A 19,298-nucleotide genomic window follows, 5' to 3' on the forward strand; every position below is an offset into this window, starting at 1 on the left:
AGGAGGGGAGGTGGGCGGGGCGCCTCCGGGAACGGGGCGGGCCGCGGAGCCTGGGCCCGGACCGCGGCGGGCAGGCGCGTGGTGTGGCCGGGCGGGATGAGTGGGGCCGGGGCGGCCGGCTCGGTGCGCGGGTTGCGGGTGGACGGGCTGCCGCCGCTGCCCAAGAGCCTGAGCGGGCTGCTGCACTCGGCGTCGGGCGGCGGCGCGTCGGGGGGCTGGAGGCACCTGGAGCGGCTGTACGCGCAGAAGTCGCGCATCCAGGACGAGCTGAGCCGCGGGGGCGCCGGAGGCGGCGGGGCACGGGCCGCGGCGCTGCCCGCCAAGCCTCCCAACCTGGACGCCGCGCTGGCCCTGCTGCGCAAGGAGATGGTAAGGGGGTCCGCGGGCTGGGGCGGGGGTCCTGCCCGTCCCGGCTCGCCGTCCCGGGAAAGTTCGCCGGAAGTCCCCGCGGCACCCGCCCGTCTCAGGCTCTTTCGCTCGAGGCGCCGGCGCCGAAAGAGGGGCACTGTCCTCTCGACTACCCACTTTTGCTTGTCCTCTCTATGCCCACGACTGGACTCTCGCCCAGGGAGGGTCCCCCTCTCCAAAGGCAGCTGTTCGGAGACCGGGCGCCCCTAGTCCGGCCCCATCTGGCTCAGAGACCCGGTGGCGGGAGGCGCGGCGTGGGGCTCGCTCGTGGCCTCGGAGCGGGGACGGCTTGTCACCCTTCCCTAGAGTTCGGGCAACCTCCTCGGTGGGGGAAAAGGCCTTCACTGCGCCCGAGGGCCTGAGAGGTGTGAGCGGCTGTTTCCTGCCCTGAAGGGGACAGCTTTTTGTCCGTTCGAATGTAGCCAGCAGATTGGACCAGCTCAAGCCCCCTCCACCGCGCCGGAGGCGGCGCGTGCAGAATCGGATTACCACGGGGTGCTCCGACCCACAGATGGCCCCGAAACGGATCGCTCACCGCGACCCCTCCCCGCGCTGTGTGCCGATTCCCCAGGCCCGCTGGAGAAAGATGGGGAGGTGCGTCCTCCCCGTCTGGGTGAAGCCCGAGTGGGTTCTGAGGCTTGTTTCTGGGCTCCAAACAATGGGGCTTGGTTTGTCTCGGTCCTTGGGAAGCACGTTAGACGTCTGTGGACCAGGACATATGAGCACGGGCAGGGGTCTGAGTAGCAGGGAGCCCTTCTCCAGCTTTCTCCAGGCACAGGGTAGCTCAGAAGAGAACAGAAAAACTTCCTCCTTCTAACTCCCGTTGCTGGCCCCTGATCACTCTCCCCCTGCCGTCTTCTCTCTTTTTAAATCTGACCATTCCTTTCACCTAGTGCAGATTTTCCCTTGTTCCTGGCACAGGTAAATATATACTTTAGTAAGGAAATATAATATATGAAAGTTGCTTTCTCCCCAAGAATAAATTTGCCAAAAATTTTATTCTAGGAATCCTTTAAATATGCATCTAGTGCATTAAGATATCGTCTAGAAAAATTCATTGTATGCATTTTTTTTCAGGAGCATATCTGTTCTGAAAACTAGAATTAAGCCTAGAAAAACAGCCTTAACACTTTTTAATCACTTAGATATTGTCTTCCCACTCTGCAGCTGCCATTGAAGTGATTCCCAATTCTCCAGGAAAGGATTCTTTAAGCCTCTTACAGAATGACTTACATTCCAAGCGAACAGTTTTTCTTTATTAATAAACACTCATTGATACCAGCATTGCACAGCCAGTGAATGGCATTTTAATTAGATGACTCTACACCCAGCCTGTTTACAGTCTGAACTTGGATGCAGCATAAAAGGGGGGTGAAAGAGGAAGACTGGTCCCGGTTAAGTTACACACTGGAACAGAGACAGGAAAACCTCAGGCCGGTCCTGTTGTGAAGCAGTCTCTGGTTTATAAACACGCTCTGGAGTCTTGCATACTCCCAAGTGGTGGCTTGGAGTAAACGTGCCATTCCCGAAAATGTTTTTTTCCAGGTCCCTCCACAGCCTCATAATTACGCCTTTGACCAGAGCTCTCTCTAAGCCTAACTATTTGAAGCACAAGGAAAATAAACAGCCATCGTGGGTCTGTCTGATATTCAGCCGAGGTAAAGATGGAATATGGCTCCAGGGCCTTGACAAGTCCCTTTCAAGCAATGTCACAAGGTCTTTAGAAGCACTCTGGTCTTTTGGCTTTTTGAGATTTACTAACCTGGGGCATTCGGGGTCTGAGTGGTCACTTCAAACTGAGGCTTCCACTGGCTGGGTCGGGGGCTTGCAAGATTAGAAGTGGGAGTTCATGCCTGAATGATCTGCCCGATAGTTGGCGTTGATCTATTTAATTTGAAGACCTGGGGTCAAATCTCTGCCAAGGGATGGAACTAGACGTTCTGGCAGAATGTGATCGGTCCCTTTTTTGAAAGTCCTGTGCAAGCACAGAAAGAGGGTCAGCTTCCAGCAGCAGTAATGTGGAAGGCCTCAGGGGCACAGCATTTTACCAAGGGAATAGGGTGTCAGGAGAGCAGCAGCAAAGCTGGATGGACCAATGCTCCCATTGGAATAGCGCAGGCGTGGTCCTTCCAACTGTGAGAGGACAGGGGACGGGGCCAGGTGGGTGGCAGGGCCAAAGCCTCAAGTAGCAAAGGAGGGAGTTAAGCAGGAGAGCTGCACTAAGAGGAGTTAACCTGAGAGCAGGGTGTGCAGGAGGGTGAGCTGGGTGAGGGAGGTGCTAGAGTGGTGTGCACAGAGGGGATGAGAGCCTCCAGCCGCGTGGGGACCCGGAAACGTGACATGGGAATCCGATGGGTCTCACGGACACAGAAAACACACTGATGCTTACCAAAGCAGGGGTGGACACATTAGGAGTCGGATTTGTGGATACAAACCAGTATATAAATAAACAACAAGGTCCCACTGTATAGCTCAGGGAACTATATTCAGTATCTTATAATAACCTCTAATGAAAAAGAATATGAAAAGGAATATATATATATATATATATAACTGAATCACCTGAAACTGTACACCTGAAACTAACACAACACTGTAAATCAACTACACTTCTATTTTTTAAACAAATGTATCAAATGGGAGATACTTCCTTGAAGCAGAATCTGTAGGAATAGATGACTGAATATTACAGTCAGGGATGATGATGAAAAGGGGTCAGAGGTGACTTAAGTTTTTTTTTATGGCAAGTGCAGCTAAGCAAAATGATTAAAAATTGCAGTCCTAGCACCTAGAGATAATCACTGTTAATATTTGGGGGTGCCTCCTGGGGGGCACGAGGTGACGCTTTCCTTACATCATCTTACTTAATTTTTATAACTTCTCCATGAGATGGGCACTGAAAGTCTAAATTTTTAAAAATATGACTCAGAATTTAAGTAACTCACCTAAGGTGACCAGCTCAATAGGATGTCTCTGGCTCCGAGAACCTGTTCAGTCATTGCATTTTCCTGCTTTTAGGGGCACGTACTACAGACATTTTCCAGGTCAACGTAGATGATAATGTCTTCAGTAACGGCAGAGCGTGCTGTTATTGGGCAATGATAACCTTGCTAATCCAGCTTTGGGAAAGTGGGGTTCATCCCAGCCACAGGAGAGTCAGGAGGAGTGGCTGCTTAAGGGGGAAGGTGCTTTGCCATTACATCAGCAGAAGGGTATGTCAGACATTGCAGACTGTGGGGCTGGAGCCTGCAAGGGAGAGTCTGGCCTGGAGATAACTGATCCAGAGGACAGCGAGGGCAGAACCTGGGGAAGCTGGCGTCCAGGGGAGCCTGTGTGGTTCTGGCCCATGTCTGGCGACGCCCTGCTCTGCTCTGAGTCCTGGCTTCCACTCCAGGTTTCAGCACTTCCTGTCCTAGGACCTTCCCCCCTCCCCCTCCCCCCTGGGGAAGTTCTGTCTGAGCTGCTGAGTCCCCTTCCCCTCCCACAGTGGGCCCATTTGGAGTCCCGAGGGCCACACAGATGGTTATTACTCTTCAGACCTGAAAACATCCTTCAAAACAAGAAGCTGAGATTGCTGGTTTTTTTTTTTTTAAACATCAGAGAATATTTTTAGATCTTATTCAACAGATGTTTAGCGGGTGTCTGTTAGGGAAAAAGTGCTGTGGAGGACACAGGGATGAACAGGGATGAACGGCAGCCCTCCAGGGGATAAGGAGATCATAACATCTGGCAGAGGCGGGCATCTTTACAGCAGTGTGATGGCTGTAGTGTAGACCACTTCTCACTTTTCGTGACCAAAGCCTCTGTATGGGTGATAGAGACTCAGTTTGAAGCAACTCTTGCAAGAGGAGAACCTTGTCGCGGGGCTGGGTGTATGCAGAGACAGGATGAGAACCAGGCTTCATAGGGACCCCAGGAAGGGCCCTGTATTCTTCCTCCCCTTGCCTTCCCTTTACATTTTTTTCTTATATTTTGGAACGTGGCTGCCAACCATCCATGCTCTCAGTTTCAGCCACGCTTCTTCCAGTTTGTAAGTACTGTGTGGAAGGAAGCCAGTGGGCCCAGCTTCGGACGGGGGGAGGTCTGGCCAACCGGGGCCAGCTAGTGGGGACCGAAGGCAGAATGCTGTTTCACTAGGATGGTGTGACCAGCTGGATGGGAGGTGGGGGCTGGGCATCCCCCAAAGAAAGAACAGTTTGCAGAAATAGAAGACTAACCCCCAGCAGCCTCTTAAGATCAGCCCATCAAGCTTAGGTCCCCAAAAGAGTCACATGAAAACGTAGAGACAGAAAGAGCCTCAGACGGGGAGGGGGTGCGGAGCAGGAGATGGCGGGGCAGCATCTCTGAGGATTCTCGGTTCTGCTTCTCAAATCAGCAGCAATAGGTTCGAGGAGCTTGGACTCAGAACCTCTTTGTCTCTCTTCTTCTTTTTTTTTTTTTTTCTTTTTTTCTTCCAACTCTTCCAACTCCCCAGTTACTTTGGTCACCTACCGGCGCATGAGTGGGAGGTGGTGCGCACAGAACTTTACAGTTCCTGAACTGCGGTGGCTTGGGTGAAGAATTTAATCTGAGGAAAAGGGTTTGATTTCTGAGAGCAGCAGCATTTAATCCTTCCCACATCTTAGTTGAGACAACAGCATGTCCCCTGGGCTTGTGCAGTGAACTGTATCCTGCGAGACAGGCATTCGCTCTAATAGCCCAAATCCCAGTAGAGCTCAGTCCCCACCCACACATGAAGCCGGTGCCTCAGAGGGGGGGTTTGAGTCTTTAGACGGGTTTATGGTGGAGGTCCAGTCTTGAGTCAGGCCTGTGAAATACCTTCTGGAAATAAGAGCATTGGCTCCCAATGTAGCATTCTTGATTGATGCTGATCAGAGGAGACTGGGGATGTCCAGTGACCTTTATTATTGTCCTTTTGTTTTCACTGGTCTTCTCATCAGCATGGTTTATCGTGGTGTTCCCCAAATGGACCACTGGCCCTGGAATCCCCGGTGCTGCTTGCTAAAATGCAGATTCCTGGGCCCCTTCCTACACCTCCAGAATCAGAATCTGGGAGAAGGCAGAATCTGCATTTTCACCAAGCTCTTTAAGAGTTGGGACGTTAGAGGTGGGGAAGGTATAGCTCAAGTGATAGAGCACATGCTCAGCATGCACAAGGTCCTGGGTTCAATCCCCAGTGCATTCATCGAAAAAAACTAGCTAAATAAATAAACCTAATTATATTCCCCCCATCCAGCAAAAAAAAAAAAAAAAAAAAAAAAAGAGCTGGGAAGTTAGAGAACTATATTCAATATCTTGTAGTAACCAATAGTGAAAAAGAATATGAAAATGCATACATGTATGTATATTTATGACTGAAACATTATGCTGTACACCAGAAATTGATACAACATTGTAAACTGACTATACTTCAATTTTAAAAAGTGCAAATTAAAAAAAAAAGGTGGAAAAAATGTTGGGAAGCTCAGGAACGAGGCATCAAGAGCTTGAATTCTGTTATTAAATTCTGTGATATGATTTGGGCAAGCGTCTTTATTATTTTAGGCTACAGATTCCCTATTGGGAAAATGACAATTACATGCCATGAAGGATCCTTTTGGCCTTAGCAGTATAATTCTATTCCCCTCGTGTTTTTATGGACTTTTACAGTGCCAATGGAAGTTTGCTTTGTCATAAAATAATGCGGGCACAGGAGCAAGGTCTACCTAATGCAGTGTGCTTGGTGCCCCCGGACCTTTGCACAGCTCTGCCTGCCTGTTGTGAATCCACTTCATGCAAAGAACAGGAGGCAGAAAAGGAAGAAGGGAGCAAATTTGCTGTTCTTGGACTCCGTCCATCACGAATTTGGCTGTCTCCATGGTTCTTAAAGACTTTAGAGCCTAATTCTCCCCATCTCAGTATCCACCCAATAAAAGCAAAAACTGAATGTCTTTCCGGTAGTTTGTACATGTGAAAGCACCCTTGTGTCTCTGGGGTCATGGACCTGGTTTCATTCACTTTGGAGGTTATCGCTAAGTAAGTAATACACATAGTCCCACGATTTGAAGGTGTAAAGGACTGAAAGATAGTTTTTTATACCACTTTAAACTTTTATCTGTCACTGTACCTCCCTGTAGAAACTATAGATTCACATTTTTCCTAACTCAGAAGTATCTCATGAATAGCACAAGCCTTCTGCTTTTTCTCCCCCTTTTGGTGAAAGGCAAACTCTGAAGCATGACTGTAAAAGTGCCCCAGTTGCTGGCACTTTGGGGACCTCTTCATTTACAGAGCCTCTCTGCATCCTGCAGCCATCGGTGTCCCCTGCTCCGGGCCCACGTCCAACATGGCTATAGATCTTCAAGGCTGGGTGGGCAAGGATGTCCAGAGAGGGCTCTGGAAGAGGACTGTGGTCCTCATGCAATTACTCACATCCAGTAGCTGTCGGGAGCTTTGCGGTTTTGCTCCTGGAAAGCCCACCTCAACTCCGCAGGGACTTCAGGCCCCAATGTGAGAAGCTAAATTTTTCACGATCCTGGGTAGGACATCTTACAGACAGACCACAGAGCCCCCGAGCAGGAAAGCAGCCCTGAGGCTGGCGGCTCAGGTATTGGCCCTCTCTTGCTCAGTGTCGTTTCTCCAGAGCCCCGGCTGCCTGTTCACCTCCATCTTTGCCCACGTTTCCAAGTGGTACGTAGGCAGGGCTCACAAAGACTGCTCCTTCTCAAAGGTCGCTCCATCTTTCCTGTAGCTCATTCATTCCCCAACAGACACAACACAGAGATGTTCATTCTCCCCCATGGGAAGAACCCTGAGACTTCCTGGTGGTTCTACAGAAATTCATTAGGAGAGGTGGCCTTCCCAGGGTTGGTGAGCACTTTCTGTTCACTTCCTTGACTGGTCCTAAGAGCCGTGGGCTGGTCTGGTTTTGCTGGTGCGAGAATCCTGTCTTCCAGGGTTCAGGGAGGGAGGTGCTGTCCTTGGCTGGAGAAGTAGGGTGCAGGTAAGGGCGTAGGCTCTGTCCTCTGATCAGTGCTCTCTAGGGGAGGAGTAACCCCTGTGGCATGCCAGGCCTGTCCCAGCCTGGGGAGGCTGAGCTACGGAAGATTACCAAAATACACACGGAGAAGCAAACCTTGGAAAGAGGGTGTTTGGTTTTTTCTTAGGTTGTTGACTGTGCTTAGAATTGGTGATAAAATAACCAAGTTCATATGGTTAAAGAGGACCTGCCAGTGCTTCACCTGCCCATGTTTAACGTTCCTTGTGACCACAGATAAACGAATTAAAACAATAAGGTATCATGTTTTACCTAGAAGATCAGCAAAAACTGAAAAGGATGATCGCAGTGATGGTGAGGGTTTGGGGAAATAAACACCGTGAAACAGAATGGACACCAGCCACTTTCTCTTGCTTTTTCTGTCAGTTGTCTAAAAAGTACTCATTGCTGATGTGAAGTGTTCTATATATTGTCCAAGAACTCAGTTTTCTGATTTTTAGCCTCAGATTTTCTTCCTTAATTGCATCTACTCTTACAGAGAGGCCAATTCATTGGATATCATTCAAGAAGCTGACAAAATACAGGCTAACTTGCAATGCGTGTTGAGTTCCAACGTAACTCATTAGTAAGTTGTGTTCTCCCCTCCGGTCCCACCTGGTGTTCAGATCAGCAGCAGCATGTTGGCGTTCCTCATCTTGGGTAATGGACTTTCAGACCTTGGACGCACATCCTGGATGAATGGTCTGCTGTTTGCGGCCCCAGGATTGGGATGAATTGAAAGAAAGGCAATCCATTCTGCTTCTCGGCCTTCTCCCCTGCAATTTCATTTTTCTAAGTTTATCTTACAGAAATAGTCACACAAGTGAGTAACAATGCTTGTACATGGATATCTTTTGCATGATATATGAGTGTCATATAATAATATATCATAGTGATGGAGTCCTATGCAATTGTGGAAAAGCATGTGGTAACTATGTAAATGAACACAGATGTTCACAGTCCGGAAAAGTAAGTTACAAAGCAGTACGTGTGTACCTTTGTGTATGTGGTAACAGTAGCTACAAAACAAATTGGATATGAACAGTGTCTTGAGGGACACATGCTAAACAGCTGGAAGTGGGTATCTTTAGAAAGTGGTTCTTAGAGTATGGTCTGAGGACACCCAGGGTCCCCAGATTCTTTTGAGGGTCCATAATTATGTGGTGGTCATATTGACACGTGAGTTTTTACAGTAGTACCTAAGGAAATGTATCAACAATTGGAAGATCTGAATAATTCAGTGCATCAGTTTTCCGCATTTCTCATGTAACATGTTTGATGTTGCAGAGTCACGCGCGGTTCAAAGAGCCATTCAGAGTGGGAGGTTGGTGGATTTTAATGTAACGATATGAAAAGTTCATTGGCACAGTTTCAAATTCCACACTGCAGTCAGCCTAAGGATGATGTCAAAGAGAAAATACCCACAGTTACCTGAAAGTCTATTAAAATGCTCCTTTTTACCCCCAGTTACATTGTCTGTGTGAAGGCAAATTTACTTCAACCAAAACAGCAGGTCACAAAGGGTGATGTGCAGAAGCAGATAGGACAGACATTAAAAAGATTTACAAAACATCATTCATAAAAATATTATTTATGTTAACATATAATGGTTATATTATTTTTGAATGGATTAATACTGAAGTTTTTTGGCTGTAGTTATTAATAAGGTACCTATTGAGAAGTATATCCCACATAAACAGGAGGTTTTTGGGACCCTCAATAATTTTAAGAGTGTAAAGGAGTCCTAAGACCAAAACATGTGAAGGGTGCTGCTTTAACATGGAAGCAGGGAAGACTGGTTCATATAATTATGAGCCATTGCATTTTTCTTTTTTTATTTGAAGTACAGTTGATTTACAATGTTGTGTTAGTTTCTTGTGTACAGCATAGTGACTCAGTTTTACATGTATATAGTTATTTTCATATTCTTTTCCATTATGGGTTATTACAAAATATTGAATATAGTTCCTTGTTCTCTACAGTAGGACCTTGTTGTTTATCTATTTTATATATAGTAATGTGTATCTGCTAATCTCAAACTCCTAATTTATCCTCCTCCCCTTTCCCCTTTGGTAAACCAAAGTTTGTTCTGTACATCTGTGAGTCTGTTTCTGTTTTGTAAATAAGTTCATTGTTTCCTTTTCTTAGATTCCACATATAAGTGATATCATATGGTGTTTTTCTTTCTCTGGCTCACTTCACTTAGAATGACATTCTCCAGTTCCATCCATTCTTTTTTATGGCTGAATAGTATTTCATTGTATGAATATACCACAACTTCTTTATCCAGTCATCTGTCCATGCACATTTAGGTTGCTTCCATGTCTTAGCTATTGGAGAATCATTGCATTTTTAATACAGTTAGAATGTTTTATTTTTGTAGTGGCGGGGTGGGGGGAGTAAAAGAATGTGCAAAGACTTTCTTAAAGCAAATGGTTGATCACTTTTCTATACCTATGCCTAGGACAGAATGAGAGGAAATGGGCTTAATTGGTTAGTTTAGATAAACAAGAATGTCCTTATGAGAACCGTTGAGTCATGGTATGGGCTCCATCCATCATTGTGGATGCCGTAAGCAGAAAACTCAACTCAAACTGCCTTTCCTAGTCAAGGCATTTATGGGAGGGTGTAGAGGTGGGCTGAGCTTTGGGTCTGCACCCTGATCTGTTTTCTGTCTCTGAATCACAGTGGATCTTCTGAGACAGCCCTCAGCTTGGTGTGGCTACAGTATTAACGAGAGACAGGCTGACCCAATGGCATCAGTGTGCTTCTGCTCAGGGCAGAAGCCACATGACGGTCAGAAGCGTGCTTAGTGAGGCCAGAATCACAGTGCACCAGGGAGCCTGGGGCCCTGCAGGGGCACCTCTGTCCAGCTCGGGCAGATGAGTTAATAGCCCGTTCTCTACCAGATCTCATCACCGATGAAGACTTTCTCTTAGGTTTTCCTTTTCTAAACAGTATGCAGGTCAGCGCCTTTCTGTCAACACATCCTTTATTTAGAAATCAGCTTACAATCCATTAAGTCACTGCTGCCTTTATTACATTCCAGTCCTGTGGATGCGGACTAGACACCCTGATTAAATTTGGGGCATTTACTAAGTCTTGTCTAAAATAAATTTATAAGCCATTCATCGTGAATTCTTACTCATTCATGACTCTTTTTTTTTTTGGTTACTTATTCTTTTCTTTTTTAATTGAAGTATAGTCAATTTACAAGGTTGTGTTAATTTCTGGTGTAGAATATAGTTATTCAGTTATACATGTATATATTCCTTTTCATATTCTTTTTCATTATAGGCTGTTATAAGATATTGAAATATAATTCCTTGTGCTATACAATAGGACCTTGTTTATTTATTTTATATATAGTAGTGTGTATCTGCAAATCCCAAATTCCCACTTATCCCTTCTCACCTCCTTTCCCCTCTGGTAGCCGTAAGTTTGTATTCTATGTCTGTGAGTCTGTTTCTGTTTTGTAAATAAGTTCATTTGTGTCATTCTTTTATATTTCACATATAAGTGATATGCTGTTTTTCTTTCTCTTTCTGGCTTACTTCATTTAGTATGATACTCTGGTTCCATCCATGTTGCTGCAAATGGCATTATTTAATTCTTTTTTATGGCTGAGTAGTGTTCCATTGTATAACTATACCACATCTTCTTTATCCAGTCATCTGTCGATGGACATCTAGGCTGCTTCCATGTCTTGGCTATTATATAGTGCTGCTGTGAACGCTGGGGTGCGTGTATCTAAGTTAAAGTTTTCTCTGGATGTGTGCCCAGGAGTGGGATTGTTAGATCATAGGGTAAGTCTATTTTTAGTGTTTTAAGGAATCTCCACACTGCCCTCCATAGTGGCTGCACCAAACTGTGTTCCCGCCAACAGCGTACATTATGTTTTAAAAAGACAAGTTTAGACGGTCTCTCCTTGTGAGTCAGTATGTGTTCATAGTAGGAAATCTGGAAACTTCAGAAAAGCCAAAAAGTCAAGTCGCCCGTGACCTCGGCAGCTTGCTGCACCGCAGCTGACTTCATACAGTACAGAAAGCTGTAAGTATCCAGTCCCACTTTCCAAAAGGGGGAAATTCTACTAACAGGCATTTTCCCTTCCAGTTAGAAGCCTCCACTGTGTGTGTGCCTATATGTATAAAGTGAGATGATCGTACTAAGCAGGCTGTTCTGTACCTTGAACCTTTGTACCTGACAGTGTGTGTTGGTCCGTGTTCGGTTTTCATTGCATGCCTGTAACAGACTTTCTGCACCTGTCCCCATATGTGTGGGCTCCCTGTAGTATAATTTCTGATTCTTTAGCTTAACTTTTGATCTAGACTACCCTGGCCGTCTGTGAGATGGGGTATTTTTCATCTTAGGTTGAGGAATTGAAGTGATAGGAGACAGTGGCCTGGCAGGGGACAGGGGTGGCTCCTTGCAGAGTGATCTCAGCCCAGGAACCAGGAACAAGTAAGATCATTGCCTGCATGTTTGTTCTGCTTTCTATTCATTGCTATATTTGGGAAGGAGTTGCTTTTATGTCTCATAACCGTCCTAGGGAATTACCCCAACTTTTACTTTCAGTTTCTTTAATAAAACAGACAATTTTTCTTTTTTTAAAAAAGTTATTACTGAAGTATAGTCAGTTACAGTGTGTCAGTTTCTGGTGGACAGCGTAATGTTTCAGTCATACATATACATATATATTCATTTTTATATTCTTTTCCATTATAGGTTACTACCAGATATTCACTATAGTTCCCTGTGCTATACAGTATACACTTGTTGTTTATCCATTTTTGTGAGGAATCTTCTTGTATTTCAAAGTAAGAGATATTCTGCCAAAGTTCTCTGGGTGTTCTGTGTGAACTGATCTGTCTGTAGTTGTAATTTTTGGTGTATTTGTGGGAGAGGGTGAGCGAGCATCCTTCTACTCTGCCATGTTGGCAATCCCCAGACTGTTTTTCTTAAAAACAATGTTTTACTTCTAAAAATATCCGAAAGTTTTCCCTGATGCTTTGTTTCCAATCCACAGACGTTTCCCATTCAAGTTTTCTTTCATCTGCTAAGCCTTGCATCCTAATGGTAATGCTTCTATTGTCATCTGGAAGTCAGGGAGAACTTCCTCCCGACAGCACCCCTGCAAAGATAGTCAGAGACTCAGTGGCCTGAAGCCCAGCTGGGAGCCTCCACCCTGATGGAGGTGCATTCACGTGGCCAGCACATTGTGAATTCTGGAAACAGGACTGTTCGGCCCCATTGTTGGAGATGCTGTGGGTTGGTGAGCCACCTGTGTGTGCAGCAGGAGGGGTGCCGACAGCTGTGTTTGTGGGAAAAGATCAGGAAGGAAGCAGGAAGCCTGAACAGAGTGAGGAAGGAATCACGCCGACGGTTGAAAGCCATGGAAACTGGTTGATTGTTCTTGATTGTCTTGGAGGTCTGGAATAAGGGTCTACAGATTACAGAGTCTTAGAATTCTGTATTTTTCTTACATGAGCCTAACTGAATGTTTCAGCTGTGCTTTCAAGAGAGAACCGTGTGTTCTGAATCCAGCTGTGATGCAGGGAGTCAGCCGTCCTTCTGGGACACGTGGGAACACATCTCTGAGGTGGCAGCCTTCCCCTGTGGAATAAGGGCAGTGGTGGGGGTCCGTGGGCTTGCTGAGGGCACGTTCCCCACCACCTGCCCCAACACTCTTTTTCCTGGAAGGAGGAGAAGTTCTTGTTTGTCGTGACTTCATCATGTCCTAAAACATAGCTGCAGGCGAGTCTTCTTGACTGGCGCTCCCCTCCCCTTCCCACATGCCCAGACCCTCTCCTTCAGGGTTGAGAGCCTGCCTTCTGGGTGTGTCCCAAGTCTCTCCCAGCTGCGGATGGTGCGACACTGTAATGAGCGCTCGGGAGGGATACTTGGTTTTGTGCCTTCTCCCATCAAGCAAGAGGTGAGTGCTTTTTTGATGAGACCCACCTGGCCTGCGGCCGTCCTCAGGGGCACCTTGGGGTGTTCTGTGCCCAAAGAGCTGCCTTTGGGGTGGAATCAGGGACCTGCGGATTCTTGCGCAACCCACTGCCAGGTGTTCTCCGGGAGGGCATCCTACGTCCCCACAGCACAGTGCTGTCCTTTGATCAATCAGGATCTGAGAGTTTCCTCTTCGGGGTACTCTGGTGTTGCAGGTCCAAAGGGAGGGGGTCGCTGCATGATGCGCTTGTCCTCTGTTAGGAGAGGGAAGACGTGTGTGTCGCTGCAGCAGGAGGTAGAGACGGGAAGAGAAGGCAAGCGGGGAGCGAGCGACGCTGGTGGCTGAGTCCATCCAAGTCTTAAGCGTGGAGGAGAAGCTGGTGGGGGGTCAGGCGAGAAAGGAGGCTCTGACAGATGTGGTGGGGACAGCGGGGGGACAGTCAGGGAGAAGGGGCTCAACCTGACCGCTGCATCAGGTGCGGGTAGGGGAGAATAGATTCAGACCAGATTATGGGACGCCACCTCGGGATTGGCACCTCACGTCTAGAAAATTCAACTGAAGGGTTAAACCACGACCGCCGAGGGAGAGATGTCCCGGCTGGGAAGCCGGGGTTGTGCCTGTGGCCACTTCCCTCATGTCCTCCAGCTCCTCTGGGGGATCACTGGTGAATTAGAGGACGTTTAACCTAGTCCTCGAAGGAGGAGGTCCTGAGACACCAGGCGGGGTGTGGACGTGCGCGCGCACGTGCGTGTGTGTTTAAATGCCTGTTAAATTAGTCCAAAGGCTTGGCCTCCGCTGGCTTGTGTAACAGGCGTGTGCGAGACCGTGCTGGATTCCTGGGCGGGTCAGACTTGGTTTCTAGGCCGGTGTTCCACCCAGTGACAAGGCAGCTTTGGGAGTCGCCAGGCGGCTGCGATGCAGAAAGTTCCATGGCATCCGACTCCCCGCCTGGAGCGTCACCCACGTGGGCCTGGGAATGCCGTGGAAACAGCAACCCGAGCAGAACAGCCTGGAACCGCTGCCCTGGGAGGAGCAGGGCATCGTGGGAAGTCAGCCTCTGCAACCGGGCGGGGGCTGTAGACAGGGCCCTGGGGTCCGGGCTCCTGATTCCCCCGCGCCCGCCTCCAGCCGGCCCAGGAAGGTCAGACCCCGGCCGAGAGCATGTCGCTCCTGCTACTTCTCTCTTTGTCCCTTATTCACTCCTGAGTGGAAAGCGGTCTTGGAATCACCCAACCCTGCCGGGATCAGAGTGACCCAGTAGCAGCATCTCCAGGATTCTAGGTGATTGTTTCCCACGACTTTTGGAGCAAATGTGGGTGTGACTCTGGAAGGTGTGATTTCCTTTATTAAAGTTTATATTCCTTGTATGTGTGAAATCCTAGAGAGGGTAGAGACATGTGACTTTGCTGAGTCTGCATCTTGTGGCTTGGTTGTTGTACTCCGATCGGGAAGCTGTGGACCAGTCTTGGCAAGTCCAGAGGAAAGGACTCGATGGTTAATGGAACAGAACATCATTACGAGTAGTTGAAGGGCTGAGGATATTGGCTTGGAGAAGACAAATTGAAGACAAATTGTTTCTTTCAGGGGGTTGGACCAGTGGAATGAGATTATTTTCAAATGTTTAGAAGGTGGTTAAGAAAGTCATTACATTTATATGTGCAACAGTTACACCCAGCATTGAAGGCTCTGTACAACTTCCAGGCTGGGAAGATTTGGACTTTGTATAAACAATAGTTACGTCTGTTTCAAATGAATGAGCTCGTTTGGAAGTTCCTCCTCTTTGGGGTTCGAAGTAGGACATGTGAGGTCCTTTCCTCCTTGAGAGTCTGCAGTTACCACTGGGCTCCTGACAAAGCAGGTTTGCTGGGGAGCGAGCATCCTGTGTGGCTGCAGCAGCTCCTCGCCCCACCTGGCCAGCCCGGGGTCTCGCTCCGGATTCAGGATGGAGTGGGGGATGGAGGTCAGGGCGGTACATGGGGTGCTGCCCTTGTTGGAGCCCCACCCCGAGGTACCTGCCATTCCCATCCACGGTGAGACCCCGCAGGCTAGCAGCGTGGAAAACAATGAGACAGGCAGCAGTGGTAGCAGGCAGAGCCCAGAGCCGGTACCCGGATTCTGCGCTGCTCCCGGAGAGTCACTTCTCTCAGGACAGTGAACAGATGTGTCCTGGGAGAGGCAGACAGATATTTATATCAAGAACCTTGGTTCTTTACTGGAGCTGGACTTCAGCATCATCTGGGCAAGTTTTAAAACACAAGTGCCAGGACCTACTTTTCCTCCCGAAATACACACATACATGTGTCCTCACGTGCACACACACACACTCACAGGCTCATACTAATCAGGGAGAAGACTGATGGTGTCTGACCCAACAGCGGGACATTGTGGCCACCTGGTCACCCCTTGGCTTCCCCCTGGCTTCCCTGTTCAAGGTGTCCTTTTTTTTTTAAATGGAAGTGTAATTGATTTACAATGTTGTGTTAGTTTCTGGTGTACAGCACAATTATACATACACATATATATTCTTTTTCATTATAGGCTATTACAAGGTATTGACTACAGTTCCCTGTGCTCTACAGTGGGACTGTGTTGTTTATCTGTTTTGTATATAATAATTTGTAACTGCTAATAGCAAACTCCCAATTTATCCCTTCCCCGCTTCCCCTTTGGTAACCATAAGTTTGTTTTCTACGTCTGTGACTTTCTGTTTTGTAAGTAAGTTCATTTGTATCTTTTTTTTTAGATTCCACATATAAATGATATATGATATTTGTCTTTCTCTGACTTACTTCACTTAGTATGACAATCTCTAGGTCCATCCATGTTGCTGCAAATGGCATTATTGCATTCTTTTTTATGGATGAGTAGTATCCCATTATATATATATATATATACCACATCTTCTTTATCCAGTCATCTGTCGATGGACATTTAGGTTGTTTCCATGTCCTGGCTATTATATAGTGCTGCTGTGAACACTGGGGTGCATGTAGCTTTTCAAGTTAGAGCTTTCTCCGGATATATGCCCAGGAGTGGGATGGCTGGATCACAGGGTAAGTCTATTTTTAGTGTTTTAGGGAATCTCCATACTGTTCTCCATAGTGGCTGCACCAAACTACATTCCCAGCAGCAGTGTAGGAGGGTCCCCTTTTCTCCACAGACTCTCCAGCATTTATCATTTGTGGGCTTTTTAATGATGGCCATTCTGGCCGTGTGAGGTGTACTTTTGAGAGGAGGATACCGTGGGGTCAGGTCTGTCCTCTCAGAACAGCTCAGGAAACTGTTTCTCCTAGGCGGCTGCCATTCATTTGGGACTAAGAAGCAGTGATTTATGACAGAGTCTCAGTGTTTGAGAAGCCACAGATTATCTGATCTAAATCCTCCATTCATAGGCACATTGAGGACCAGAGCCCCCAGAAATCCATTGAAAGTGGCAGGGCTGGGCCTGGAGGCCACTCCCCCAGCTTGTAGTCTCTTCCTAGGAGAACCTTTTAGGCGTTCTAGCGGGGAGGGTAGGTATAGCTCAGTGGTAGAGCGCATGCCTAGCAAGCACCAGGTCCTAGGTTCAATTCCCAGTCCCTCTAGTAAATAAATAAGTATACAGTGCTGTGTGTCAATTATATCTCAGTAAGGAAGGAAAAAAATTAGGGTGGAAGAAATTCTAGAACAATGGCAAACTGCTACAGAAACAGCAGGACCTGCCTCTCCAGCTGGAAGTCCTCCCTGGAGCGTCTTAGCTAGAATGCTAAGTCAGCGTCAGCTGGCTCTGTTTCTCTGGTCTGTTCAGCTGTAGTAAAATCCCAGTGGCTGATGGTGAACAGAGTGACCTGGAATTTAACAGCCCAATCTTGTCACCAGATGAATGAACGCTTCTTCCCTCGTGTGGAAAATCTCATCGCTGGGTAACTGAAGACGAAACCCTCCGACACTCTGTGTTGTCCTGGGTGCTCATTCTCATGCATCTTGAGTGCTGGAGCCTCATGCCTAGTACACAGGAGGCATTTGATTCCTGCTTAATAAAATGGCTGGTATTCCATTTAATATACATAATAATATATATATATATATTTCATTTAATCCTCCCAATAGCCCTGTAAGAGAAATTATTCCTTTTTAACATCAGCAAAGGCATAGAGATGATAACTTTCTCAAGGGCCAAGAAGCAGAGGCAGGTCTCCCAGCGTCTTGTTTAGAGTTTCTTCCATTGGACTCAGCACGGTCGGCCTCCTGGCAGCATTGCCCAGTGTCACCGACACCAGTGGTCCAGACCTGCTGGGTCAGGGTCTGCAGGCTTAAGATCCCCAGGTGACTCTGGTGCACAGGAGAGCATGGCCGCACTGGTCTAGGCGGCGTCTCTAGGCAGTGGATTAGCCCTTCTGTCTGGGATGGATGGAAACGATGCACTGCCTGTCCTGGCTGTGCCCTTTTCCCTGGGGTGGGCCTTGGGGAAGGGAGGGACTTGCAGATAAAGCAATATGTGGCTTTTCAGTGTTCTTTGTTCTGTCCCCACTTGTGAAAATAGGAGAATCTGTAGAGGCCCCAGGTCTTACTTAGACTTACTCACTCTGGGGAGTGATTGCACAACCATCTCGGGGGAAGGCTGACCCTTGTTTGAAGGAGAGGGAGTCTGACCACCTGTGAGCCTGCAGACTGAGCTGGGCAGAGGGCAGGTGCCCAGGGGACAGTGTGTAACACTGATCTGTGAGCCACTGGCCCTGCAAGGGGACTCCTGACCCAGGGAGTAGAGAATGACTGCAGGAAAGGCACGCGCGGATCTTCTTGGAATCTGATTGTGGCCGGAGGAAATGACAGCCTTGCATCTTGGTGCCCAAAGTGAAGCCAGCTGGGGCTTCCAGAATGTGCAGTGCTGTTGCTCCGCAGGGCGTGCCGGAGCGCCGGGGGCAGGGAAGGGGGGCAGGCGGGGGGAGCGGGATTCTGCAGGCTGGGGCCTGCTGCCCCGCAGGTGTGGTCCTTCCCCGAGTCATTGAGTAATGTCTGAGGTGTGGGCGTCGCATAATTAAGGTTTTCTCAAAACGGGAAAGCCAGCGCATTCAAGGGATGCCCTGAGTCGTCTGCCGCTGGGAAGGAATGTGTTTGGCATGAGCGGCTGGCTGGCTATGTGGGCAACTAAAAGTGAAAGGCAGTGCTGATTTCCTGTTTTTCCCCCCACCCGTTCCCTCAAGGTCGGCCTGCGACAGCTGGACATGTCCCTGCTCTGCCAGTTGTACAGCCTCTACGAGTCCATCCAGGAATACAAGGGGGCCTGCCAGGCGGCGTCCAGCCCGGACGGCACTTACGCTCTGGAGAACGGCTTCTTCGAGGAGGACGAGGAGTACTTCCACGAGCAGAGCCCCCTCCAGGATGGGAGGGGGCGGGGCCCTCCGAGGGACCTGCCGCTGCCCGGCTCCCGGCTCCCCGGTGGCGACTGGATTCTGGAGTCCATCTAGAGGGACCCAGGAAGGAGATGACTCTCAGCCTGCTCTCCTCCTCTTGCAAGAAAGCCCCTCTCTGCTCCTCCGTTGTGGGCAGTCCTCGGGCCCGGGGGACCAGGGCTGCCAGTTTAATTCACGGGCTGGGAGATCCAGACAGATGCTTGGCGGCGGTCTGTTCGGATGGCCAGTTTCCGCTTAAGTGATGGGGAGGCCCTCAGTCTTCTCCCACCCTGGTCCTGAGGATTTATCCCGAGGGCATAACAGGAGGGTCCCCAGAGAAGACCTTCGTGGGTATTTCGTGCAAGATGAGATGACGTATGTGTAGCTAGTTGACTTTCTTCCGGAGGCCTTGCCTCCCATTCACAATGTATTTAAGCTCACCTTTCACTGGTCCCTTCCCTCAATACATTCTGCTGCCTTCCTCACTGTTTCATGAGCTTTGAAGCCCCTTGGTCGAGCTTTATTTATTTGTAAGCTGCCTTACTAATTGTCC

At 48.3% G+C, this 19,298-nt stretch overlaps 1 protein-coding gene and 1 long non-coding RNA gene across 2 annotated transcripts; both read left to right on the forward strand.

Annotated features, from left to right (window-relative positions):
• The first annotated feature begins 31 nt into the window (after positions 1 to 31).
• Positions 32 to 19,249, forward strand: FAM89A (family with sequence similarity 89 member A). Its single transcript, XM_032491832.1, has 2 exons — positions 32 to 369; positions 18,557 to 19,249. The coding sequence occupies exons 1-2, from the start codon at positions 97 to 99 to the stop codon at positions 18,818 to 18,820; spliced, it is 537 nt and encodes a 178-aa protein (XP_032347723.1). The 5' UTR covers positions 32 to 96; the 3' UTR covers positions 18,821 to 19,249.
• Positions 11,217 to 15,931, forward strand: LOC116667265. Its single transcript, XR_004324093.1, has 3 exons — positions 11,217 to 11,473; positions 11,794 to 11,884; positions 12,149 to 15,931. It is a non-coding gene; the product is annotated as an uncharacterized LOC116667265 (long non-coding RNA).
• Positions 19,250 to 19,298: the final 49 nt, after the last annotated feature.

The sequence above is a fragment of the Camelus ferus genome, chromosome 11, assembly GCF_009834535.1.
Source record: "Camelus ferus isolate YT-003-E chromosome 11, BCGSAC_Cfer_1.0, whole genome shotgun sequence".
Lineage (NCBI taxonomy): Eukaryota > Metazoa > Chordata > Mammalia > Artiodactyla > Camelidae > Camelus > Camelus ferus.

Coding starts and splice junctions, on each gene's coding strand:
- FAM89A (XM_032491832.1), top strand. CDS start 97: ATGAGTGGGGCCGGGGCGGCCGGCTCGGTGCGCGGGTTGCGGGTGGAC. Junction 370..18,556: donor CCCTGCTGCGCAAGGAGATG/GTAAGGGGGTCC, acceptor CGTTCCCTCAAG/GTCGGCCTGCGACAGCTGGA.